The sequence below is a fragment of the Rhamphochromis sp. 'chilingali' genome (genome assembly GCF_963969265.1).
Source record: "Rhamphochromis sp. 'chilingali' genome assembly, chromosome: 9".
Taxonomy (NCBI): Eukaryota; Metazoa; Chordata; class Actinopteri; order Cichliformes; family Cichlidae; genus Rhamphochromis; species Rhamphochromis sp. 'chilingali'.
In genome coordinates, this window is record NC_137936.1 from 10,319,291 (window position 1) to 10,345,796 (window position 26,506).

The following is a 26,506-nucleotide window of genomic DNA, read 5'->3' on the forward strand; positions in this document are numbered from 1 at the left end:
TTGTTTTTTGTTTATCCCAAATGCAAATTTGTATTTTGGATCCTTACATGAAATGGGAGAGCAGTTTCTTTTAATCCAGCAACTGTGCACTTAAAAAAAAAAAAAAAAAAGCAATATTGTTACTTAGTTTGAAACATGCGATGTGGAATTTGTCTTTTTTTTTTTTTTGTGTTTGTATAAAGTTACACATACTTGGCTGTTCAAATGTAATCCAAATGGGTTCTGAAGACAGGTTTGTCAAAATGGACAACTGTACTTTTGTGGTTTGTTTTGGCTTTTGCTTGTTTTGGGTTTGTGTTTTTTTTTTCTTTTTTTTCTTTCCCCAGTTTGATATAAAAACTGAAGACGCATGTGGCACAGTAATAAATATGTGATTAACAATATGGCTCTCTTGTAGCATTTCTCCTACAGAAGTTGTCGCCACAAACCCTTTAGTCTCTCCTCCTAATAGAATATAGGAATTGAATGTTCTTCCTCACACTTGGAGCAGAAATGTTTACTACATGTCGTAATATCTTGAGTCCTGTCGTTGTGTTGGGCTGCAAATAGAAGTGAGTTGGTGGCACTTTGGGCCCAGATCTTCCAGTGTGTCCTGATATGAACCACCTTCAGAAATACTGATCCTATTCAGCTCTGAGATGGCATCGGAGTCCCCCTCCTGTGCGTCGATGTGAAGGTCTCTGTCGAAGTCCCCTTTTTTCTCTGGGAGTGAGGTTGTCTTCTGTAAAAGGTGGCACATGCAAATGTGCCAGCAGTGATTATTTTTATTTTTAAATAATGCAGCATAATGGACTAAAGACTACCAACCTGACGAACTGGCATGAGTTCAATGGACTCCGTAGCACAGCTCATGTTTTGTGATTGGAGGACGTTCATGTTGCCCATATCATCAAACTGCATAAAGAAAGTTCACACATTTCTTCATCTCTGATTTCAAAGTAAAAGATTACAAACACAAATCTCTGGTGTTCTACCTGATGGCTGCTGTCATAGCCAGTGGTTATTGGAGAATTCCCGTCTGACTGAAATTTGAAAAAGAAACCATTTAATATTTTAAGATCCATTTGTAAGACATCCTTGATCTTCTATGGGTGTGTACAACCTGGTTCTGAGGGTAGCTGTGTTGGTAGGACAGGCTTTCTCTTCTTAAATTCTCACATGGTGAGTGGATTTCCTGTTGGGAAAGGGTGACAAGACCAGGAGGTGATCTATAGAGGAATCTGTTCACACTTTGAGGGATGCATTTACAAAAGTGCATGCTCCATGGAAGAATGACCTACCTTAGGTTGTGAGTCCTTGGCTGTCATGCATATAGAAGCCAGTTGGTGAAACTTTGGACCCAGATCTTCCAGTGTGTCCTGAAATGAGCCCTCTTCAGAAATACTGATTGCCTCCAGCTCTGGGATGGTGTCTGAGTCTAGCTCTGAATAGATGTGAAGCTCATCGTCTAGCAAGTCCCCTTCTTTCTCCCGCAGAGAGGTTAGCTTTTGTAAAAAGCGGAACATGTCAAAAGCAAATACAAATATGCCTGAAGTGATTTGTTTTTTAATGGTACATGCTCATACATTTTTATTAATTTTTTTTTAAATAATGCAGCATAGGAGATGTGACATACTTAAGAGACTACCAACCTGATGAACCTGCATGTCATTAGACTCCGTAGCACAGCTCACGGTTTGTGTTTGGAGGACGTTCATATTGCTCATGTCTTCAAACTGCACACAAAAGGTTCACATTTCTTTATCTCTGATTTCAAAGTGAAAGATTACAAACACAAATCTCTGGTGTTCTACCTGATGGCTGCTGTCAAAGCCAGTGGTTATTGGAGAATTCCAGTTTGACTGAGATTTAAAGAACAAAAATATATAGTTATTATTTTAAGATCCATTTGTAAGTCATCCTCAATCTTCTGTGGGTGTGTACAACCTGGTTCCCAGTGTAGCTGTATTGGCTGTATTGGCTTTCTCTTCTGAAATCCCCAAAGCGTGGGTGGATGGACCTCTGTGTAAAATCCTGTTCAAAAGGATGACAAGAGCAGGAGGTGATCTATAGAGGATTCTGAGATGCTTTTACAAAAGTACATGCTCCATGGAAGAATGACCTACCCTAGCTTGTGAGCGTAAACTCCGAAAACTGCCAAAAGTCTGAACTTCATTCATACCCACCCTTGCTGAATATCTCCCATTTCTCATCCCATTCAGTGGAATATGGAAATTAGATTGATTATATTGCTCCATACAAACTGGTTCTTCCATAATAGTGTAAAGAATCTAAAGAAAGAGAAATGGTTTATTGATATTTCCCTTTAAATGGGTCATTGGCATGGTTGCAAATGTTTCTAAACAGTGACCTCGCAGTTGTCTCCTGGTGCCTCAGTGTTTGATTGGAGGAGGATTCCTCCTGAACAATCTTCAGGCTCCATAGTGATAAACTCTCTTTTGGACGAGATGCTGAGAGCCAGCAGCAGCAGAACTGTCAAAGAGTAAAATAAAACTTATGCTGGGTTCTTAGAGATGTTACCACACATATCACAGTTCTCCTACACTAAAGTAAACGGTGTGTTTCTTACACAGAAGTAGTAAGAGTGAACAAATTATTATGCATAAAGCATAAGGGCCAATGTTTATTTCAGATTTCTGGTGAATTCGACAGTTTGGTGTCAAAGTGCAGCCACATGCAGTCACACTGAGGTTGTAAACTTTAAATGCTCCCTGCATGTCGGAGATCTTTAGATGAATTGTGTGTTGACCATAGGACACACCGGGCTCCTTCACCAGACCAGCTGTGTAACCTTGAAGAAGAGATCACAAAATGATAGGATACTTTAGGAGTTCTGGCTTTTGTGCTTGTTTTTCTGTAATATGTCACTAAATACATGAAGGATGTTTCTACCATAACCAGGATTCAGTCTCCATTTTCCTTCAACATTTCCCAACAGTTCAAAAGTGAAAGGCCCTCCATAAGGGGCTTCATCTGGGTCAAAGGCCTCGATGTTGGTGGTTGTGGGGGCATCAGACACACACACATCCAGGCTGTCCACTGTTAGCTGTGGCACGTTGTCATTCTGGTCCCACACATGGATATGTAGTGTAGCTGTTCCTGTCATTGGTGGTATACCTGTCCAAGATGCAAGAAATGTAGTACAAAAAAAGCTGTTTGTGTTTTAAAAGTCAGAGTGTGTGTTTACCTTTGTCAACTGCATACACTAAGATGGTGTAGGTGCCGTTAACAACGTGTGGAGATTCTCTGTCGGGCGTCTTTATCATTGTGATGTTTCCTGTGAGGGGATCCACCGTCACCCAGCCAGCAGGATCATTTCCTACCTTGTACCTGTGGACAGATTCAGTGCACTTAGACAGAACTGAACAGCTTCAGATCAACGTTCAGAGATGTTTAATCAAATAAATCGCTTACACAAACTCTTTGGAATAACTGGAGTCAGGATCCACAGCTGTCACTTTATCCACCCAGGTTCCAGCGGGTACGTTCTCCATCACCACGACCTCTTTCACCGTCATGCTGAATTTAGGAGGGTCATTGGTATCCTCCACATCAATGGTGACTTTCACAGACTGAGGTTCAGCTGCACCAGAGGGATCATGGCCTTTAATGGTGTCAACTTTCCAGAGGCCTGAGGGCGTCCTCTCTTTTACTTCACAGGAGTAATACGGTGCCTCGTTTTCCACTGAGATCAGCAGCTCCCTCTGCGCCCCATTCTCAAAGTCTAAAGGCTGAAATTATACAACAGAGTTGCAAAATCAGTAAAAAAAAATTTGTGAAATTCAAAAAATATTGTCAGCATCATTATATAAGAGGATAATAAATTTTTTAAAAAGCTGTGGGTGTCATTGTAATGTATAGCATGCAGTCAAACACCACTTACTTCAACTACTGTCAGGATCCCATCATTAGTCTCTAAGTCTGTTAGTATCTTGAAGTTCTCTCTCTCGTCACCATGTATGGTGTACCTGGCTCTCCATGCAGAGGTGTGGGGGGTGTCTTTGTCTGTCACGTGCAGCCTCAGAGGAGAGACCCCAGTCTCAAGCTCCTTCACTTTACCAGCGCCCTGTAGTTTGAATACAGAGTGTATAAACCTGTAGAAGAATTTCCCATTGCTAATACACAATTTTAAGTATACATTTTTTCTTATGTGTCTGTTATAATTTATGCAATTATAGAGTCAGTGTGGTCTATTCACAAGCAGATATGATTTTATAAAATAATGATTTGGTGGTTATGTAAAGTATGGAGCAAGCCAACTACACAATTTTATTAAAGTAATACTGTGTAAAACTGTGATTGCTTGATGTTAGTAGATTGCAGTCACTTAAGTTCTGTTTTATTATCCTTCCCAATTCAAGTCCATAATCATTAAATTTAGTCCAGCAACTTTCTCCTTCCCTTTGGAGCAGATCTGAATACACCCCAGAGTTTTTCCATATCTGTGGAAGGCTGTGAGTTCACAGTTTAGCTTAGATGTCGATGTTGGGTAAGAGTTCCATATGAGTTAGTGAGAAGAGAAGCTCTCTTCTGTCCAATGACAGCCAGGCTGAGGTGAAATGTTCAGATACGCTGGTGTTTTCTGTCGCTAAGTGATGCTATTAGCAGAGGTGGGACCAAGTCATTGTTTTGCAAGTCTCAAGTAAGTCTCAAGTCTTTATCCTCAAGTCTCAAGTCAAGTCTCAAGTAATGTCAGGCAAGTCAGAGTCAAGTCTCAAGTCACTGGTGTAAAAGTCCGAGTCAAGTCACAAGTCTGAAACTTTGAATTTCAAGTCCTTTCGAGTCTTTAAAAAAAACAAACGAAAAAATAATGTTGCAGTTATGCTAAATGTAAATATTAGACCATGTAATTTTAAAATCTGTGTTTTTCTCAACACATGACAAAATAGTGAACTTAGAAAATATACACAAATTGTGAAATTGCACCTCTTTAAAATGCAGCTCAATTAAACCTAGCTCCAAGAATAATTTTCACCGACAGTTCTGAGATAAGCTGCATGTTATTCTTGGATGCGGTTGTAGGACCGGCTTTAAAATCGCATGACAAAAATATCATACACATTAAAAAAAACTGTATCACCAACATAGCCTGGACAACATTTGCTAGTTAGATGAAGTCAGCTATCTCATCTTAGCATATTTATATGCATATTTATAATTATACGGTTCTTGGAGTGAGTGCACACACTCATGAAGTTTAGTAACTTCAGGTCACTGCAACAAGCCCAGGTACAGTTTACCGACAGATGGGTGCAGGACCTTGAAACGCACCGTGTAGAAAGTAAAGACCATCGTACGTATCATAAGTTTACCAGTCTCACAAATCGTCGTCATAAATATACATTCCTTAACCGTTTATTAATAGGACCTTTGAGCTCAACGGTAATTAATTAGTAGTGGAAATAATTTCTGGTAGCATCACAGAAATGTAGCAGTGACAATAATACTGTATGCTGTAATCGTACTGGGCAATTAGTGATACAAAAAACCTGTTTTATCCTGTGAATAAAAGTATATGTTTTTGTCAATGTACCATAATAACAGAAGCGAAACACAATATTGTGTCAGGACAATTCACTATTTATGCACAATAAACAAAGGAGCATAGCGCGACAATTTCTGTTCAGCGCCAGACTTGCTTGTAACCTATATCACCAATTATGTTATGAAAATGACGTATTAACTACTAAAAAACACTGACCTTCGTGTAAATGCTTGGAGCAGACTAACCTGTGAGCTGGAGTGTTCTGGGACGTTATATTTGACCTTTGAATGGCTGCAATCCAGGCCACCCGTCGCCTCTTTGTTACTTCGGAAACATGGCTCGAACAATTTCTCTTCAACGACGTAATCCGATAACAACCGATCTCTTTACCCGTCGGCTTCCCGTGGCTGTCATGCGACCGGCTATTGCAGTTAATAATACAACGGCTTCTTGACATTTTTGTGTTTCTTTTTATCGCTGTATAACTGATTTTAATTGAAAGCCTGCGTGCGCTAGTACCGCTTGCCACGAGTTCCCAGAATCCTTTGCGGTTCTACCCGTGAATGACGTCACATTTTCAATCTCTATATAATATGCATGTTAAATTTTATATTTGGGGTAAAATATCAAGTCTTTTCAAGTAAACCGGTTCAAGTCCAATTCAAGTCCCAAGTCATTGGTGTAAAAGTCCAAGTCAAGTCACAAGTCTTAGAACATTTTTTCAAGTCAAGTCTAAAGTCATAAAATTAATGACTCGAGTCTGACTCGAGTCCAAGTCATGTGACTCGAGTCCACACCTCTGGCTATTAGCATTCATTAGCTACTGTTAGCAGCGTTAGTGAAACTTTCTTTAAAGTGAATGTAACTTGTACTCTGACACTTAGTGAATAAAGTCTCATATGATGTGAAAATGCACTCAAACTGTTTATTAGAGGGAAACTGAGTGAGCTTTCACAGCTTTCACAATAAGCAAATCTGCTTCTATGCATTTTAATGGATTAAATATGAGTTTATGAGAAAGTATTAATTTGGCATAAATAGACAATAATCTATATATTAATGAGAATAATATCATTTTTTTCTATTATAAAACATAAAAAATTACTGACTGCACCTTTAAAACGTAAACTCATTGTGAATGCAGTATAAATATGAGTTTATATTTATGTTTGACGAACCACCAGGGTGTCTTGCCTTCTATTCTGTATACACTACACATAGGTATCAGGTTACAGGTGTGAAACTCCTGAAACTGGTGCTGTTTGGAGTTTGCAACACCAACTGACTGCCTACCGTTTGACCGCTGATGACTGGAAGGTGGTTGTTGCCATCCCGTACATGAATTACAACAGTGGTTGAACTGGACAGGCTGACTACTTCACCGTGGTCTTTGGCCTCCACCGTTAATGTAAACTTCTCAGCCACCTTAACAAAAGCAAATGGAGAGTTTTACATTTATAGGCTAATAGCATAACAATGTATTCATAGGATACATAGATCATAGTGTATCCTAGACAGTGGCTCCTACAGTAGTTAGACCATTATGCACAAAGCTTACGGGTGTTTTTTTGTATTACACGAATGGGTTTTTTTTATAATAAGGAAACATTTGTAACCTTTGTGATATTTGCAAAGAATCTGTTGCTGCTCAAAGTGAGCATGCGCATCTGCATAAATAGCTCCGTAAGTTTTACTTACTCAAGTAAAGAACTAGCCAAATCGTTCTCCTTACTCATCTTTAAAATGTTTCGTGCTCCTGACATATCAACAAATGAGTCTCTTACCTCATGATTTAAACATCCTTTGAATGAAATGTATCCAGACTCATCAACGAAGACTTCAGTGTCTCTAACAATTGGAGACACAGATTTGATTTCATAGTGGAAGGTTGAGTTTAGTGTTCCGCTCTTGTCTATGTCAGTAGCGTGCACTTTCAAAAGATTGGAGCCTGTCGGGAAATAAACAGTTAAGGAGCATATGTAATACTCAGTGTTTAATTCAATTCAAAGGAAGAAGCACACACACACAGACACACACACACAGGGCTAGATAGATAAACACACAGACATGACTCACACAGACACAGTGGGGGAAATAATTATTTGATCCCCTGCTGCTAATTTAACTTTGCTCACTACATTAGAAATGAAGAGCCTCTTTTCATTTCTAATGTAGTTTTATTTTAGTGGAAAGAGACAGAATATCTACCAAAAATCCAGAAAAAACACATCACATTAAAAGTTGTAGGCACACAGATTCCAATCAATCAATCAATTACAGATCCTCCTAATCTCAGCCTGCTATGTATATGAAGTACACCTATCCTCAGAGTCATTTTCTTTCATTCCAACCTCTCCACCACCACAGGCAAGACCAAAGAGCTGTCAAAGGATATCGAGACAAGAATGGGCTTGTAGTCCACTCTTGCCCCATGGAGGTGGGCTGGAATGGACTACAAGCCCATTCATGTCCCCGACACCTTGTTGAGATGGTAACAAGTGGTGATGCAATTGTTCAGCAATGGAAGCAGTAAAAAAACGACGTGCCATTCTGTCTCTCACCATTAAAATGAAACTATGATAAAAAAAATGTATTCATTTGTAAGTGAGCCAACTTACAGAACTAGCGGGGATCAAATAATTATATGTACATATATATTATTATTTTTTTTTTTTTTACCTTGTGTGTTTTCCTGATCAACAGTAGTCTCATACAGAGTATTCTCAAAGCGTGGTGGGTTGTCATTGATGTCCTTTATGAAAATCTCAAGTCGTAACCTGGTAACCTGTCTGGTGTCAGTTGACACGTCCATCTTTCTGGCCTCACATATTAGCTAGACATCAAATGATACCATGAAGACTTAGTTACAATAGAAAATAAATAGTAAATATTGTGATCTATGACATGGAAAGATTATCATTAAGTGGTAAAGTTCTGTGACAAGAAGTTAAAATAATTTTTAAAGATTTTTTTTCAGCCTTTTTTATGCAACCAAAGTAACAAAATTTGACATTTCTAGTATGAAATCAGGTAAAGCTTCTGACAATATGCTGACAGAAACGTAAAGTGTAAAAACTGTTGGTTGACAATAAGCATGAGCATGCTTAATATGCACTCTCATTAATAGTAACTACTCCACAATAACAGGTGTTCACTGTCACTATGAATAATTTGTACATGAACAGAAAGACTGTGGGATCACTACATGTTGGCGTTTAGCGAGTGTTGATTCTAACCTCAAGTTTTTGCCACTCCTCATAGTCCACAGCCTTGTGGACGTACAACATGCCAGACTCTTTGTCAATGGAGATGACTCCCATCGGCACCTCATCCACCCCTTCTCCATAGAGTTGGAAGGTTAGTCGATTTTGCCTATCAATATTCACCTACAACACAACAGCAAATGTTTGCATACGTAAACGTCCGTTTTGTGATTTTAAATGATTTTATTGCTATGAACCTGGGCATGGTTAAATAAAGAAACGTGCAAGTATCAAAGGAATGCAGGTGTTAAATCAGCTTTAATCAATTAACTGATTATTTTTGCATTATTAGTATTAGTTTTTTGGTAGCTACATTAAAAAAGTTCACCTTAAAATTAAATTCACTGTGCATTTATATTCCACAAAAAGTACATTTGAAACGTAAAAACCTATACATAAAAGTTTGTTTTTTTCTGTCATTTTAAAGTCTTTCAGTTTATGAAATTTGGAAATGGACACTTTCCGGTTAAATTTCTCACCTTGCCCAACTCATATGGGAATGGCCCTGGATAACCCTCCTCAAGCTCAAACGAGTCAGTAGTCCATTCCCTCCTGTGACGGCTCAGCAGCTCTGAGCTTCTAGCACCTGATAAACAATAAACCTGGAGGGCAAACAGTCAGTCAAAGCAGGAATGTTAGGGGATGGGCTTACGGTGAAGTTATAATTTATGCGTCTGGGGTAATGAACTTCTTAAAAGCTCACTGATGCATAGTTGGTAAACCAGTTTTGATAAGGTGCGCACACACGCATTTCTGCAGATATGCAAAGGCTTTCCGAGTATAGCGTGATAAGAGAAATGAACCTGTTCAAAAGGAAGTCCCAGATTTGTATCGCTGAAAACAAAACATTAACTCCATTTTAGGCAATTTCAGAAAACGTTTTCAAGAATTTTGCCTTTCGTAGCCATGTGATACGACAGATGAAGAGATCCATTAGGGCACGCAGTATTTGCGCACATAATTAGCATGTCTGACAAAGGAAAAGTCAAAGGAATACAAAAGTAATTGCTACGTACCAATAAAAAGAAGTAGCGCATGACCTTTGTTCACTGCAGTCAGCTCAGAGTGAGTAAGGACTGACTTCAGTCAGCAAGCCCAGCCTTCTTTCCACACCCACATATGCAACCGTAAAATCCTGTTTTTGTACGCGCGTGTGTGCGCGCACGCGTGTTTCTATGTTTGCGTGTGTGTCTGTTTACCTGCCTTTCCATGGAACCAGCTGTGACTGACAGCTGGAAATCAAAATAGGACAAACTCAGTCTAACGAATAGAAGCCGTGTTTTGTGCCTTTAGTTCCTTGACTGCTTTAGTTTGACGATAGGTTTGTTATGTGTGCTTTGTATTTAGTTCTACCTTCCTACTCTCATGGTCTGTGTTTAGCCGTCCTCCCACCTGTGTCCTCTTCCCTTGTTATATGGTGTGTTTTTGTCTCATTTTCCACTTGTCCGTTGTCCCATGCTCCCTCATGTCTGTGCTTCTGCTTGTTCTGTGTGTTTTGTAGAAGTTTCATTGTGTTGGATTCTTTGTTTGTAACCTGCAGTTATTTTGCAAGAGCTCATCATTAAAGCTGCTTTTTGAGATTAAGTCTTGTTTATACTGTGCATGCATTTTGGGTCCATCTCCTTCCTGCCAATTAGCGATCCTCGACAAAAAGCAAAAACAAAAGAGTTTGTACAATGCTAAACAGCTTGAAAGTCAATATTTGTTATGACCACTTTTATTTTTCAACAGAGTCTAGTTAAGATTTCTTGTAATTTTTTTTTTTACTAGTCCTCAGGAATAGTTCTCCAGGCTTCTTGAAGATTATTCAAAGCTCTTCTTTCAATGTTGTTTTTCTCTCTGTCAAGATGATGCCGCACTCCTTCAATAATGCTGGGCTGTAGGGAGGCCAATCCATGACTAACAGTGGAAATTTTTATTAAACCTGACAACTGGTAGTCATGTGGGTTCCGGAGCTCTACAGACTTCTAGCCTTCCACAGTTACTCCTGTGGAGAAATGTGTAGTGAACTCCACCACCACAGGCCAATACTTAGGGTGTGGACTTGAACTTGTGCCAAGCTGCTTTGCCTGGGTGGATTTCTGGCTGCCGGGCTGAGGTCCCGATACATCAATGTATTTTAATTTGTTTTAGACTGATGTACTTTGACAGGGAAGAGCTGAAGCTTATTTTGACGGCTGTCGATATTGTTGTTTTGTTTATGTGTTTTATTTTACTGTCTCAGTAGGCACCTCATGTATTTATTGTATTTTAGAGTGGTTTACCCTTTTTATATATATATTGTTGCAGACAGTGAAGGCGCTGCATGGAAAACTAATCGTTTTTTTCTTTCCGATTTTTGCATGCACCGTGGTGAGCTTGAGTGGAGACGGCACTGAATATTTTATTTTTTATAGTGTTTTGTCCGGTTGGGGTTCAGGGTGAGTTGCCGTCCCTTTTAAACGTGTGTCATATGTTGATTTGTGTTTAACAGGTTCCCCACAGCGCTTATCCTGTCCCCCACGTACAATCATACAATTTTAAAGTTTTAACCGTATTTAATGAAGTAAAGCTTTTAATTGTTTTATACGGAAGAGGATTAGGGCCACTGGAAAAAAAAAAAAACAATTCTGACTTTTTTCCTCAGAATTCTGACTTTTTTCTCAGAATTCTGATTTTAATCTCAGAATTCTGACTTTTTTCTCAGAATTCTGACTTTTTTCTCAGAATTCTGACTTTTTTCAGAATTCTGAGAAAAAAGTCAGAATTCTGAGATTAAAGTCAGAATTCTTTCCTTTTTTCCCCAGTGGCCCTAATACTCTTCCGTAGTTTTAGGTGCTACTATTACATGTTTACTTTTATTTTGTGTTAACATTAAACCCATTTTAACTGACTGTATGGCTACAGCTCTGTCCTATTGAAGTAGGTACCTACCATGGGTCACACTGTGGTTATTAAGACAAATGTGATAAGCATTTTGGCATGTGTGATGAGATGCTGCATATATTTTATCACACTGCAGTGGGCAGTGCTCTCTATTATACTGTGGTGTTTTGGTGGTGCAGCCCGACAGACAAACACTTCTACAACACCACTAGAGACACATGAATGAAATGCAGTGTCATTAAAAACACTTGATTTTTTTCCATATTCTTCAATGATCTTTATTTAAAAATGTAATATATTTACATGTGAATAAACTTTTAAGGATTACACTGACTGATGGATGAGTGGGCAATGAATGCTTTCTCATCCTTCTGTCATGCTCCATAGAGTGTCTGAGGGGGTTTTCCACTTGGTATCGGGATTCTGTGTCCACCTTCAGAGGTGGAGTTTCCAGCGTCTCACCTGGGCCTCATCTGCAAACAATCAGCAGGAGGGCTTTTTAAACCAGCGCTGTCTGCTACTCCTCGCCAGTATGTTCTGCTATCTACAGTGGTAACTAGGCTCCACCTCTGCTCCAATTCTGGCTTCCCCATGTTTAACCTTGTTTTCCCTGTGTTTAGATCTCCTCTGACAACATATTCGTCCAGCAACTTCTTCTCCTCTGTTGCAGAATTCCCTTTGGATCGTTCCCATCATGACCCAGGTGATCAGTCTCTCCATAGCTTTTCCTCTGGTACCTGCTCTCTGCTGACACTCCATCTCTAGCCACATTCTCTATTCCTTCTCCTTAAATAAAGTCTTATAAATAGTTTAACCATGTGCTTTGAATTTGCATTTGGGTCTAAGCCTTCTATGGAGGGAATATCTCTTCACAGTAACATCTATTCAATTTTCTGTTCAATTCAATTTTATTTATACAGCGCCAAATCACAACAAAAGTCACCTCAAGGCGTTATATTCTAAGGTAGAGCCTACAATAATATTTACAAAGAAAGACCCAACAATCAAATGACCCCCTATGAGCAAGCACTTTGGCGACAGTGGGAAGGAAAAACTCATTTTTAACAGGAAGAAACCTCCAGCAGTACCACGGTCAGGGAGGGGCGGGCATCTGCTGCAACCGTTTGGGGTGAGAGAAGGAAGACAGGGTAAAAGACATGCTGTGGAAGAGAGACAGAGATTAATCACAAGTATTATTCAATACAGGGAGGTCTGTTAACACATTTCGAGTGAGAAAGGTGGATGAAAACGAAAAACGTGATGCATCACGGGAATCCCTCAGGAGTCTACGCCTTGCAGCATAACTAAGGGAGGATTCGGGTTCACATGAGTTGGCCATCAGCCTACTAAAAGGATACTGAAAAAACGTGTCGAAATAGTGTTAGTTGTCAGCACTTGTGCTGGTGGACTCAGAAATTTGCAAACGCAAGTATTCCTCTTCTGCCTCAAAATCCTCTCGGGACCACTTCCTCGAGCCTCCAGTTTCATGGTTGTCAAGCTCTTCAAGTTCATCCCCAAAAATGTTCATCACGACTGGTCTCAGAGTGAGCATGCACAGTTGAGCTTGTCCCTGAATCAGAGTTTGCAAGCCTGAGTGTTTTGCTGTTCTCTTCTTCATCTACACTCTCTGGGCTTTTTCGTGGATCCACCAGGCAGTGGTTCTTCTTTTATTACCTGCTGATTGATGTCCTCATCAGCAATATTACCAACATGAGAACAACCCTCGCTATCAGTGTCACAGTCAGAAATGAAGTCAGAGTCATCATCAGAAAACTCCTCGCACCATCTGATTCTTTTGTTCTTCATCCATCTCTCTAAACCTCCTCCTGGATACACCTGGCCGAGGGTCCTCTTCTGGGATGTACTGGTGAACATCCACACAGTCTTCAAATGCCTCATCAGAATCATCATTTTCAATGACAACAACAACAACAGCATTTTGGCTGGTGTAGACTCACAACTTTGGAATGGACAAAATGCATACAGCATAAATAAAACTAATTAAAACAATTCTTTTTATTCAAAACCGACGTCAGGATTTGGGTTGTGAGAGCGTCTGTGTTGAATGGAGAAGCTACATCCCATGTTCACTCTGATGCCTCTGTCTTTCTAAATGGAGGGACATAAACTGTGTGTGTATATGTAAGCGTGTAAAAACTGCAGATACTAAGAATAACAGCAACCGTATTTTGTCTATATCCGCCATTGTAGAAATTTATCTCATGTAAACAATAACGTGACCACAGCGTGATGTCAAAAACGGCACACACATACTCAGACGTTGCCTGAGTAAATCTCGTCCACACCTAAACGCAAAAATGTAGTTTTCAAAAATCTCCACCCTGGCAAGAGTTTTTAAAAATGTCACCTTTCAGTGACCCAAAATGCAGTTTACGTGTGGACGAAAGGCCCAAATGCATAGAAAAAGCTGCATTTTGAAAAATACCCGTGTACATGTGGACGTACTCAGTTTCTCAAAAAATCTCTCAGAAATTCTAATAGTTTGTTTGAGAAAAAACTGAAATTTCAGCTCACTTTAGTTCTTGGATGGTAATAATATAAATTACACAGCAGTTAATCCTCAGGAGTAGAAATTTCACTAAATAGTCGTCTTCTTTCATATGGTTGCAGTGTCTCTTCAGATTTGTGTTGACATGCTGATGTTTTCATTCAAAAGATGTTTAAATGATGCAGTGATGTCCCTTAAGCATCATAGACTGCAGAATACATATAGATTCTTTTTACTTTTAAGTTGTATGCTCAGATTTTGATATCTTTTATATGGAGACAAAAAAAATACTTAAAACAATTAAAGAAAAATAAAGCAGTCAATGTGTTATTTAAATTTTTCATTTATTCTAATAGTTACTGTAAAATTCTCCACTAAGAGATTCATCTTGGACTTCTTGCGGGATTAAAGCTAAAAAATTAGTACACACACAACATATAATTCATTTCTTTATGCTTGTAAGGCAAAAATGAAGAGACTGCGCTGACAGTCAAAAGAGACGAAGAGGAACTCAGATACCAGCTATGCTGAAGTTTTCACAACATCACTTGAGTTTTGGAGGTAAAAGGCAAGCAAGGACCACGTCAGGGTGGAGTTTACAGATTATTTTTTCCACTATGAAGGTGCAGGTTGTGGGTAGTGAGATCATCTAATGTCATATAATCTTTAGCTTGAGATCCAGTATTCAAGGCAAGGCTGGATGGTCCATTTGGTAAAGTAAATCCGTTGGGCATCTTTCTTCGCCTTTAGACAATAATTCTGATGGCAAAAGAACCAAACGGGATAGGCAAAAAAAAAAAAGAACAAGGAAAAAGAAATAAAAAAGAGAGAGATCCATTATTCAGGTGCCCAGTGATCAAAAGTTGATAGCCAGAAGGGGGAGACATTGAGCTACAAAGTGAGCTGTGTAGGGTGTAGGTGAGGTTTTCTGTTCTGTTGTTGGGTTACCACTTCTTAGTTTCACTGCACTTCAGCATGTGACAGTTCACTATTAGCGATGTCTGATTGTCAAAGTATTGATTAATTTTGCTGGAATCCTTCACTTGCCCCTATTCCTTATTGTATCCCTCCATGTATTTTTTGACCACATTAATCTCACCTTCCTCTGTCTTTTTCTCACACTGCTGCTGGGACTACGGTCCCTCCTGCTGCATTTCACCATGCTTGAGCCCATGAGACCTGGTTACCACCACTTCTTCCACACTAAACTCTGTTCTAAAAGCTATGTAGGCAAACAGTCAAGGTAGGGCCTGATTGTTTTAATTGATTTGATTAAGCAATCCTTTGACTGTAATGAAAATGAACCACTTGCAAAAAATAAGCATCAAAATATTGATGAGCATATTTTCCTTTTAGCAAATTCCATTAACAAAACCCCCCAAATAATTTCTCTGAACACTCTTCCAACAACCACACCAACCCATCCCACTGTACCACTGCATTACATGTACTAAATCAGTACTCATCCAAAGATTGATATGCAAAGGAAAGCTGTCAGTCCTCTTATTAAAATGATTTTGTTTGAGATATCACATGACCCTATTTTCCTTCTTACTTTGCATCATTATAATAAAGCTGAAAGCTGAAGCCATTTTAATTGTGAGCAAGTACAGAGCAGTAAAAATAAAATGAAAATAAAAACAACAGAAAAGATGCAGAAGCAGAAAACAAACAAAAACAAAAAACACCACGTGTAGAAAAAATAAGCCAAGAAACCAGAGCTGGTTAAAGGCACTCAGATGTTTGCATGTTAAATTTGTAACTCCTGGTATGTTATATGTCAGGGTGTGTGGCTGGTGGGAGGTGGACCCAATTTGGAAGACTCAGAAGAGAAAGAGTGAACTCAAAACCAAGTTTTATTTCTGGTAAATCACAGAAAAAAACCTACAACATACAACAACAATCACCAAAGTAAAACAGGAAGACAGACACAAATGAATGGGGACGTCATGGTTCTGGGTTGTTGACCCAGTGTTTTTGTTTTGGACGTATGAATCTTGTTTGTTTATTGTTTTGATCTTGAACAGTGGGTTATAGTTCTTAGATTAGTTTTCTTGTGCTTATGAGTTTTCTGATTATGTTGTTTATGCCTTGTGATTCAGGTTGATTGTAGGTTATCAGACTTCCTTTAGTGTTCCCTTTTCTGTCTTGTCTTCATGTTTATTTATCTCTGTGTCCCTCGATCTCCCTCTCTCTGTCTCCAAGTTCTTAGTGTTTCCAGATTTTCCAAGTGTTTTTCCAGCTTAGTTTTTCACAATTTGTTCCTTTTTCAGTTTGGTTTTCTTGGGCGACCGTGGTTCAGGGGGTTGGGACGCTCATCTGTAACTGGAAGGTTGCCGGTTCAATCCCCCAGCTCTCTCTGTCCTGGTCATTGTGTCCTTGGTCAAGACACTTTACCCTACCGCCTACTGGTGATGGCCAGAGGGGCTGATGGCAGCCTCGCTTCTGTCAGTCTGCCCCAGGGCAGCTGTGGCTACAACTGTGGTTTGCCTGCACCAGTGAGTGAATGTGAGAGTGAATGAATAGTGGAATTGTAAAGCACTTTGGGTGCCTAGAAAAACGCTATATAAATACAATCCATTTTTATTATTTTTGTAATGTTTGACAACCAGCCTTCTTTTCTCCGTGTGTCTGCATTTGGATTGTCCCCTCAGCTCCACATGCTGCCCGCAGATTGCGACAGGGGAGAGAAGACTAACTTCGCACATGAGACACAGGAGGACAAAACACAGACCTGAACAGAATACACTGAACACTATTTATACAAGAAGCACTGAGGCGGCTGGGAGATAAAGCAAAAATATAAACAATACAAATTATAATACCTCAAACACAAATGATCCTCAAAACCAAAACAGAAACCCTGAGTCCAAAACCCCATAACACCTTTAAAACTACCGGTAAAAACACATCTATCGTGGCCACAGATGCTCGAGATTCAACACAAAAGCAAGATCTCTTTTTTAAAAAAAAGACATGCTTTACCTATCATGACTAACTCCCAGTATATATGTGGTGTAGGGAGTTTTAGGAGCTCTTCAAACCTGATTACTGTGGACACCACATAATCAATTCATTTTTATTTTGGCATTAGGCACAGCTCTGTGACAAAGACCCCACAACCTCCTTAATCTCCAGCCTCACCCCAAAAAATGCCTTTTTACGAGGACCACCTAGGCCAAATGCCACTGAGCAGAGAGCGCTCCCAAAAGTTGGTAGAGGTAGACTCTGAAGGGTTTCAATTTTCTTAAAACTGTTGTAAATACTGTAGTTTTCTACTTGTTTAAGGGGGACCACCTTGAGTTCCACCCTTTGCATGAGCACTCAGTGAAGATGATTTTTGGTTTTTTTTGTTTATCCCAAATGCAAATTAGCATTTTGGATTCTAACATGAAAGTGACGAACAATTATAATCCAGCAACTGTGCACTTTTGTTTTTCTTTCCTCATTTTGATATGAAAAATGAAGATGCATGTGGCACAGTTATTAAACACATGTGATTAACAATAAAGCTCTCTGGTAGTATATCTCATGCAGAAGTGGTTGCCACAAACCCTTTTTAATTAACCCCAAATCTGAATGGAATAAAGGGATTAAATGCCTTCTTCCTCACACTTGAAACAAAAAATGTTTGCTACGTAACAGGATATCCTGAGTACTGTATTTGTGTCGGGCTGCATATAGAAGCCAGTTGGTGAAACTTTGGACCCAGATCTTTCAGTGTGTCCTGAAATGAATCCTCTTCCAAAATGTTGATTGTCTCCAACGCTGAGTTGGTTTCTAAATTCCCCTCCACTGCATAGATGTGAAGCTCATCGTCTCCTAAGTCCACTTCTTTCTTCCAGAGTGAGTACACTTTCTGAAAATTTTGCAACACGTAAATTATTATTTTTTGAATCATACATGCTCATATGTTTTAAATAATGCAGCACAGGAGATGTAACTTACTGAAGAGATTAGGCACTGAAGCAGTTTAACCTGCATGTCATTAGACTCCGTAGCACAGCTCACGGTTTGTGTTTGGAGGACGTTCATATTGCTCATGTCTTCAAACTGCACACAAAAGGTTCACATTTCTTTATCTCTGATTTCAAAGTGAAAGATTACAAACACAAATCTCTGGTGTTCTACCTGATGGCTGCTGTCAAAGCCAGTGGTTATTGGAGAATTCCAGTTTGACTGAGATTTAAAGAACAAAAATATATAGTTATTATTTTAAGATCCATTTGTAAGTCATCCTCAATCTTCTGTGGGTGTGTACAACCTGGTTCCCAGTGTAGCTGTATTGGCTGTATTGGCTTTCTCTTCTGAAATCCCCAAAGCGTGGGTGGATGGACCTCTGTGTAAAATCCTGTTCAAAAGGATGACAAGAGCAGGAGGTGATCTATAGAGGATTCTGAGATGCTTTTACAAAAGTACATGCTCCATGGAAGAATGACCTACCCTAGCTTGTGAGCGTAAACTCCGAAAACTGCCAAAAGTCTGAACTTCATTCATACCCACCCTTGCTGAATATCTCCCATTTCTCATCCCATTCAGTGGAATATGGAAATTAGATTGATTATATTGCTCCATACAAACTGGTTCTTCCATAATAGTGTAAAGAATCTAAAGAAAGAGAAATGGTTTATTGATATTTCCCTTTAAATGGGTCATTGGCATGGATGCAAATGTTTCTAAACAGTGACCTCGCAGTTGTCTCCTGGTGCCTCAGTGTTTGATTGGAGGAGGATTCCTCCTGAACAATCTTCAGGCTCCATAGTGATAAACTCTCTTTTGGACGAGATGCTGAGAGCCAGCAGCAGCAGAACTGTCAAAGAGTAAAATAAAACTTATGCTGGGTTCTTAGAGATGTTAGCACACATATCACAGTTCTCCTACACTAAAGTAAACGGTGAGTTTCTTACACAGAAGTAGTAAGAGTGAACAAATTATTATGCATAAAGCATAAGGGCCAATGTTTATTTCAGATTTCTGGTGAATTCGACAGTTTGGTGTCAAAGTGCAGCCACATGCAGTCACACTGAGGTTGTAAACTTTAAATGCTCCCTGCATGTCGGAGATCTTTAGATGAATTGTGTGTTGACCATAGGACACACCGGGCTCCTTCACCAGACCAGCTGTGTAACCTTGAAGAAAAGATCAGGAAATGATAGGATACTTTAGGAGTTCTGGCTTTTGTGCTTGTTTTTCTGTAATATGTCACTAAATACATGAAGGATGTTTCTACCATAACCAGGATTCAGTCTCCATTTTCCTTCAACATTTCCCAACAGTTCAAAAGTGAAAGGCCCTCCATAAGGTTCTTCATCTGGGTCAAAGGCCTCGATGTTGGTGGTTGTGGGGGCATCAGACACACACACATCCAGGCTGTCCACTGTTAGCTGTGGCACGTTGTCATTCTGGTCCCACACATGGATATGTAGTGTAGCTGTTCCTGTCATTGGTGGTATACCTGTCCAAGATGCAAGAAATGTAGTACAAAAAAAGCTGTTTGTGTTTTAAAAGTCAGAGTGTGTGTTTACCTTTGTCAACTGCATACACTAAGATGGTGTAGGTGCCGTTAACAACGTGTGGAGATTCTCTGTCGGGCGTCTTTATCATTGTGATGTTTCCTGTGAGGGGATCCACCGTCACCCAGCCAGCAGGATCATTTCCTACCTTGTACCTGTGGACAGATTCAGTGCACTTAGACAGAACTGAACAGCTTCAGATCAACGTTCAGAGATGTTTAATCAAATAAATCGCTTACACAAACTCTTTGGAATAACTGGAGTCAAGATCCACAGCTGTCACTTTATCAAACCAGGTTCCAGCGGGTACGTTCTCCATCACCACGACCTCTTTCACCGTCATGCTGAAATTAGGAGGGTCATTGGTATCCTCCACATCAATGGTGACTTTTACAGACTGAGGTTCAGCTGCACCAGAGGGATCATGGCCTTTAATGGTGTCAACTTTCCAGAGGCCTGAGGGCGTCCTCTCTTTTACTTCACAGGAGTAATACGGTGCCTCGTTTTCCACTGAGATCAGCAGCTCCCTCTGCGCCCCATTCTCAAAGTCTAAAGGCTGAAATTATACAACAGAGTTGCAAAATCAGTAAATTTTTCTTTGTGAAATTCAGAAGCTATTTTCAGCATCATTATATAAGAGTATAATCTTTGTTAGCCCAAAAAGCAGGTTTGACAAATATATATTACAGAGACGTTGAGAAAGTAGTTACAGAGAAACTGTGGGTGTCAATGTAATGTATGACATGTAGCCAACCTCCACTTACTTCAACTACTGTCAGGATCCCATCATTAGTCTCTAAGTCTGTTAGTATCTTGAAGTTCTCTCTTTCGTCACCATGTATGGTGTACCTGGCTCTCCATCCCGAGGTGTTTGGGGTGTCTTTGTCTGTCACATGCAGCCTCACAGGAGAGACCCCAGTCTCAAGCTCTTTCACTTTACCAGTGCCCTGTGGTTTGAATACAGGGTGTATAAACCTGTAGAAGTACTCCCTGGTACTAGTACAAAACATGAAATGTATACAATTTCCTCATCTATGTTTATTGATATTACAATTTATGCAATCATGGATTCAGTGTGGTTGATTAAGTGTTTATATTCCTTGTAATTAGTTTGTGGCTTAGGCAGATATCATTCTATAAAATTATGATTTGGCAATTATATGAAATATGGACAAGTAATAACAACAACAATGTAACTGCATCGATGTTTTAGGCCTTAAACGCAGTATAAATGCAACTGAAATATGATATTATTTGCATATTTTATTCTTTCCACCTTTCACAATTTTTCAATTTACCTCAGTTTTCTTTTCTTATGTTTATATTTTGACTAATCAATGCCACATCACCATTGGGTCTTACCTTGTGTTCTGTATACACTACACATCAGTATCAGGTTACAGGTGTGAAACTGCTGAAACTGGTGCTGTTTGGAGTTTGCAACACCAACTGACTGCCTACCGTTTGACCGCTGATGACTGGAAGGTGGTTGTTGCCATTCCTTACGTGAATTACAACAATGGTTGAACTGGACAGTTTGACTACTTCACCGTGGTCTTTGGCCTCCACCACTATTGTAAACTTTTCAGCCACCTTAATACAAGCAAATGGAGAGTTTCACATTAACAGACTAAAAGAAGAATAAAGAATTAATACTATTCTCTATATTTCCTCCCAAAGGAGTTGGACCACTTGTCACCAAATGTAGCTTACTGGCAGAGGTGGGACCAAGTCATTGTTTTGCAAGTCTCAAGTAAGTCTCAAGTCTTTATCCTCAAGTCTCAAGTCAAGTCTCAAGTAATGTCAGGCAAGTCAGAGTCGAGTCTCAAGTCACTGGTGTAAAAGTCCGAGTCAAGTCACAAGTCTGAAATTTTGAATTTCAAGTCCTTTCGAGTCTTTAAAAAAAAGAAAAGAAAAAAGAATGTTGCAGTTATATGCTAAATGTAAATATTAGACCATGTAATTTTAAAAGCTGTGTTTTTCTCAACACATGACAAAATAGTGAACTTAGAAAATATACACAAATTGTGAAATTGCACCTCTTTAAAATGCAGCTCAATTAAACCTAGCTCCTAGAATAATTTTCACCGACAGTTCTGAGATAAGCTGCATGTTATTCTTGGATGCGGTTGTAGGACCGGCTTTAAAATCGCATGACAAAAATATCATACACATTAAAAAAAACTGCATCACCAACGTAGCCTGGACAACATTTGCTAGTTAGATGAAGTCAGCTATCTCATTGTAGCACATTTATATGCATATTTATAATTATACGGTTCTTGGAGTGAGTGCATACACTCATGAAGTTTAGTAACTTCCGGTCACTGCAACAAGCCCAGGTACAGTTTACCGACGGATGGGTGCAGGACCTTGAAATGCACCGTGTAGAACGAAAGACCATCGTACGTATCATAAGTTTACCAGTCTCACAAATTGTCTTCATAAATACACATTCATTAACCGTTTATTAATAGGACCTTTGAGCTCAACGGTAATTAATTAGTAGGGGAAATAATTTCTGGTAGCATCACAGAAATGTAGCAGTGACAATAATATTGTATGCTGTAATCGTACTGGGCAATTAGTGATACAAAAAACTGTTTTATCCTGTGAATAAAAGTATAGTTTTTGTCAATGTACCATAATAACAGAAGCGAAACGCAATATTGTGTCAGGACAATTCACTATTTATGCACAATAAACAAAGGAGCATAACACGACAATTTCTGTTCAGCGCCAGACTTGCTTGTAACCTATATCACCAATTATGTTGTGAAAATGACGCATTAACTACAACAGCAGACTGACCTTCGTGTAAATGCTTGGAGCAGAGTAACCTGTGAGCTGGAGTGTTCTGGGACGTTATATTTGGTCTTTGAATGGCTGCAATCCAGGCCATCGGTCGCATCTTTGTTACTTCGGAAACATGGTTCGAACAATTTCTCTTCAACGACGTAATCCGATAACAACCGATCTCTTTACCCGTCGGCTTCCCGTGGCTGTCATGCGACCGGCTATTGCAGTTAATAATACAACAGCTTCTTGACATTTTTGTGTTTCTTTTTATCGCTGTGTGACTGATTTCAATTGAAAGCCTGCGTGCGCTAGTACCTCTTGCCACGAGTTCCCAGAATCCTTTGCGGTTTACCCCTGAATGACGTCACATTTTCAATCTCTATATAATATGCATGTTAAATTTTATATTTGGGGTGAAATATCAAGTCTTTTCAAGTAAACCGGTTCAAGTCCAATTCAAGTCCCAAGTCATTGGTGTAAAAGTCCAAGTCAAGTCACAAGTCTTAGAACATTTTTTCAAGTCAAGTCTAAAGTCATAAAATTAATGACTCGAGTCTGACTCGAGTCCAAGTCATGTGACTCGAGTCCACACCTCTGCTTACTGGTAATTTTATGTAGTACAGGAAGATAATTTGCTCATTGGAACAAAAGCACACATGAGAAAGCACTCAAAGCAAATATTCATATCTGCATAAATGCTTAGTTTTACTTTGTCTTATCAGTTACAGATCTAGCCAAACAGGAAATACCTCCGTTCTTCTTACTCATCTTTAAAGTGTTTTGTACTCCTGACATATCAACAAAAGAGTCTCTTACCTCATAATTTAAACATCCTTTGAATGAGATGTATCCAGACTCATCAATGACGAGTTCAGTGTCTCTAACATTTGGAGACACAGATTTGATTTCATAGTGGAAGGTTGAGTTTAGTGTTTCTCTCTCGTCTATGTCAGTAGCATGCACTTTCAAAAGATTGGAGCCTGTCGGGAAATAATAACTCAAACTAACGAGCATATTTAATAATCACTGTGTAATTAAGTTCAAATCAAGGAGCATTTTTTGTTTGCTTGTTTGTTACTTTTACCTTGTGTTGATTCCTGAGGAAGGTTAATCTCATACAGATCCCTCTCAAAGCGTGGTGGATTGTCATTGATGTCCTTTATAGAAATCTGAATTCCTAACCTGGTGTCCATTGATATGTCCATTTTTCTGGCCTCAAATCTTAGCTAGACATCAAAAGATATCATGCAGAGTTAGTTACAGTATAAAGACAAACATGATAAATTGTTGGACATTGGGAATGTAGTGTGAAAAATCATAATACAAATATTTTTCAGTTCTCTCACAAGAAAATGTGCTTTAAAGATGTTTTAGTGTCAATATTTTACATATCGTGTATGAAATCAGGGAAAACCTCATATTTACAGAGGATAATACATAATCTGATTAGAACTCAAATTTTTTGTCCTGCAAACCTATTAACAGTGACGACTCCACAATAACAGATTTTTTCATGGTCACTGTGAACAGAAATTCTGCGGCATCGCTACATGTTGGAGTTTAACATGTGTCGATTCTAACCTCAAGTGTGTGCCACTTCTCATAGTCCACGGCCTTGTGGACGTTCAACATGCCAGAGTATTCGTCTATGGAGATGACTCCCATCGGCTCCTCGTCCACCCCTTGTCCATGCAGTTCAAAGTATATTTGATATTCCCTATCAACACTCACCTACAACACAACAGCAAATCTTCGTGAGGTCAGTTATGGTGGATACTACGGGTATTTTCTGGCAATTACATTAAAATGAAAGTTCCTCCCAAAATTTAATTGATTATTTTTGTATACTAAAAAAAGAAAGAGAGGACAAAATACACATTTGAAACACAAAACTGCTTGTACACTGTTAGTGGATTTTTCTTTTTTAAGCAACTGATCATAACTGGACAATGCTGTATGCTTATTTCCATTACATTCAAGCGATGTTCTACATTTCTACAGCTAATGTCATACAAAATGGGCAGCCAACACCAAGTCCAAAGTAAAAATATGTCATTCGAATTTGTCATTATTTATTTATGAAATTTGGAAATGGACATTTTCTGCTTGAATTTCTCACCTTGCCCAACTCATATGGGAATGGCCCTGGATGTCCCTCCTCAATCTCAAAGGAATCAATAATCCACGCCCTTCTGTGACGGCTCAACAGCTCTGAGTTTGCTGCACTTGACAAACAATAAACCTGAAAGACAAAGCAGGAATGTTAAGGTATGGCAAAAGGTTGTAGCTTTAATTTATGTACCTGCTTTGTTGGTAAACAGGTTTTGATAAGGTGAGCGCACACACATATTTCTATTGACATGCAAAGGCATTTAGCATGATAAGAAAAATGAAACCATTTCAAAGGAAGTCCCTGACTTTTATGGCTCATAACAAACCCTTAACTCCATTTTAAGCAATCTAAAAACTAAAAGAAAAATATATTTTGGAGGATTTTTTGTTGTTGTCTATAAGAAGATTTCAGATAACATCTGTCACGTGGCATCTCTCATCTGTCATTATGTGGCCATATGATAGATGACGAGATCGGCACACAAGATTTGCTCACATAATCAGCACATAGTTTTATAAGAAATAAAATGTAACAGAAATGTTACATACCAACAGGATGAAGCGGAGCATGGTTCTTGTTCAGTATATCCAGCTCAGAGTGAGTGAGGACAGACTTTTTCAGAGTAAAGAGACCCGGTCCTCTGCTTTCCACACCCACATACACAAGTGCAAAATACAGTCTGTGTGTGTGTGTGGTTTCATACCTGCCTTTCCATGGAAGAAGCCTCATAACCTTTAATACGTCACGAACGTTTTATAGTAACTGAACAATGCCAGCTTTGATCTTGCCTTTCAAATGCTTTATAGTTACTGACCCTCAGTGTGTATTCACTCAAAAATCATCACTCATGTGTGAAGAAGATATTATCTTCCCGCTTTTTCGGCATTTGATCCTGGGAATCGAACCAAAATTATAAAGTCTCTGCAAACTGTGATTGCTTCAGAATCCTTTAGTGATACACACCCCCGTCTGGTGATCGAGGATTCCCTGAAGTAGAGTTTTTAAAAAACTTGAAATATGTGAGACATTTAACCTCATGGCTTTGTGCCAAAGAGTCAAACACATACTTGGTGTTATTAAAACAGAACGTGACAACAATGATCACAAAAACTGGAAATAAAATGTGAATTAAATCTAGAACAAACTAGTCCTAGTCATGCCCTTGTGTTTCATCTCTGCTTTCCTGTTCCCATGTCCCTCTCCTTGTGTTTCATTCCATGTCTCCCCTGTCTGTCATGTGTGTTCTCGCCTGCCCGTCATGTCTCTCACCCTCTGTATCTCTTCTGTCTGTCTCATCCCCATGCCTGCTTCTTTCCTCCGGCCCCGTGTCAAACCGTGTGTCTTAGCATGTGTTTCAGTGTGAGTCCTGTTTTATTTTGACAGTTCAGTGTGTTTAGTTTTGCTTCCTCTGTGTCATTATGTCTATTCATCCAAGCTGTGTTCCACATGTGTTTCCACTTCGCTTGTATATATTCTGTGTTTTAGCCTTTGTTCATCGTCAGGTCATCTGCTTATCATGCTTATCAATAGTTCATGTTTCAGGTTTTCTTTCCCAAGTCCAGGTTTTCATGTTCCATGTTCTTAGTGTTCCCGTTTGCCCTTTGTTTTGCATGTTTTTCTCAGCCTCAATAAACGGCTCGTTTTTTTGTTCATTTCCTCCCTCGAGCGTCTTCCTTTTGGTCCACAGTATTAACACAAGGGCTGCCGCCACAGCCCTCTGACATGCTGAGGTTGGATCCAACTTTGAAACTAATCACATTGCACACTATTAACCTCTTAATCATGAAGAGGTCACATAAAATCAACGGTGCTGTACTGAATAAAGTGACAATTCACCACTCAGTGACAAAATATTTCTCCTACTGGAAACATCCAGATGTACAGAATCATCTTTTGGGGATTTTCCTACCTGGATGATTGAGCATTCACCAAGATATCTCACAGACATATCATAAGGTA

At 39.3% G+C, this 26,506-nt stretch overlaps 1 protein-coding gene across 1 annotated transcript; it reads right to left on the reverse strand.

Annotated features, from left to right (window-relative positions):
• Positions 1-148: 148 nt before the first annotated feature.
• LOC308402221 (uncharacterized protein) lies at positions 149-25,849 on the reverse strand (the record flags this gene model as incomplete). Its single annotated transcript, XM_080890909.1, has 39 exons — positions 149-721; positions 808-894; positions 975-1,022; positions 1,103-1,174; positions 1,281-1,484; positions 1,632-1,715; positions 1,794-1,841; positions 1,927-2,013; positions 2,106-2,270; positions 2,351-2,472; positions 2,570-2,791; positions 2,893-3,117; positions 3,188-3,330; positions 3,415-3,731; positions 3,884-4,066; positions 6,779-6,910; positions 7,270-7,433; positions 8,165-8,318; positions 8,722-8,871; positions 9,228-9,350; positions 9,765-9,788; positions 13,288-13,477; positions 17,761-17,981; positions 18,071-18,175; positions 18,254-18,301; positions 18,387-18,473; positions 18,566-18,730; positions 18,811-18,932; positions 19,030-19,251; positions 19,353-19,577; positions 19,648-19,790; positions 19,875-20,191; positions 20,400-20,582; positions 21,097-21,228; positions 23,251-23,414; positions 23,519-23,660; positions 24,016-24,165; positions 24,554-24,676; positions 25,817-25,849. The coding sequence occupies 39 exons, from the start codon at positions 25,847-25,849 to the stop codon at positions 500-502; spliced, it is 5,748 nt and encodes a 1,915-aa protein (XP_080747035.1). The 3' UTR covers positions 149-499.
• Between the last annotated feature and the right edge of the window lie 657 nt (positions 25,850-26,506).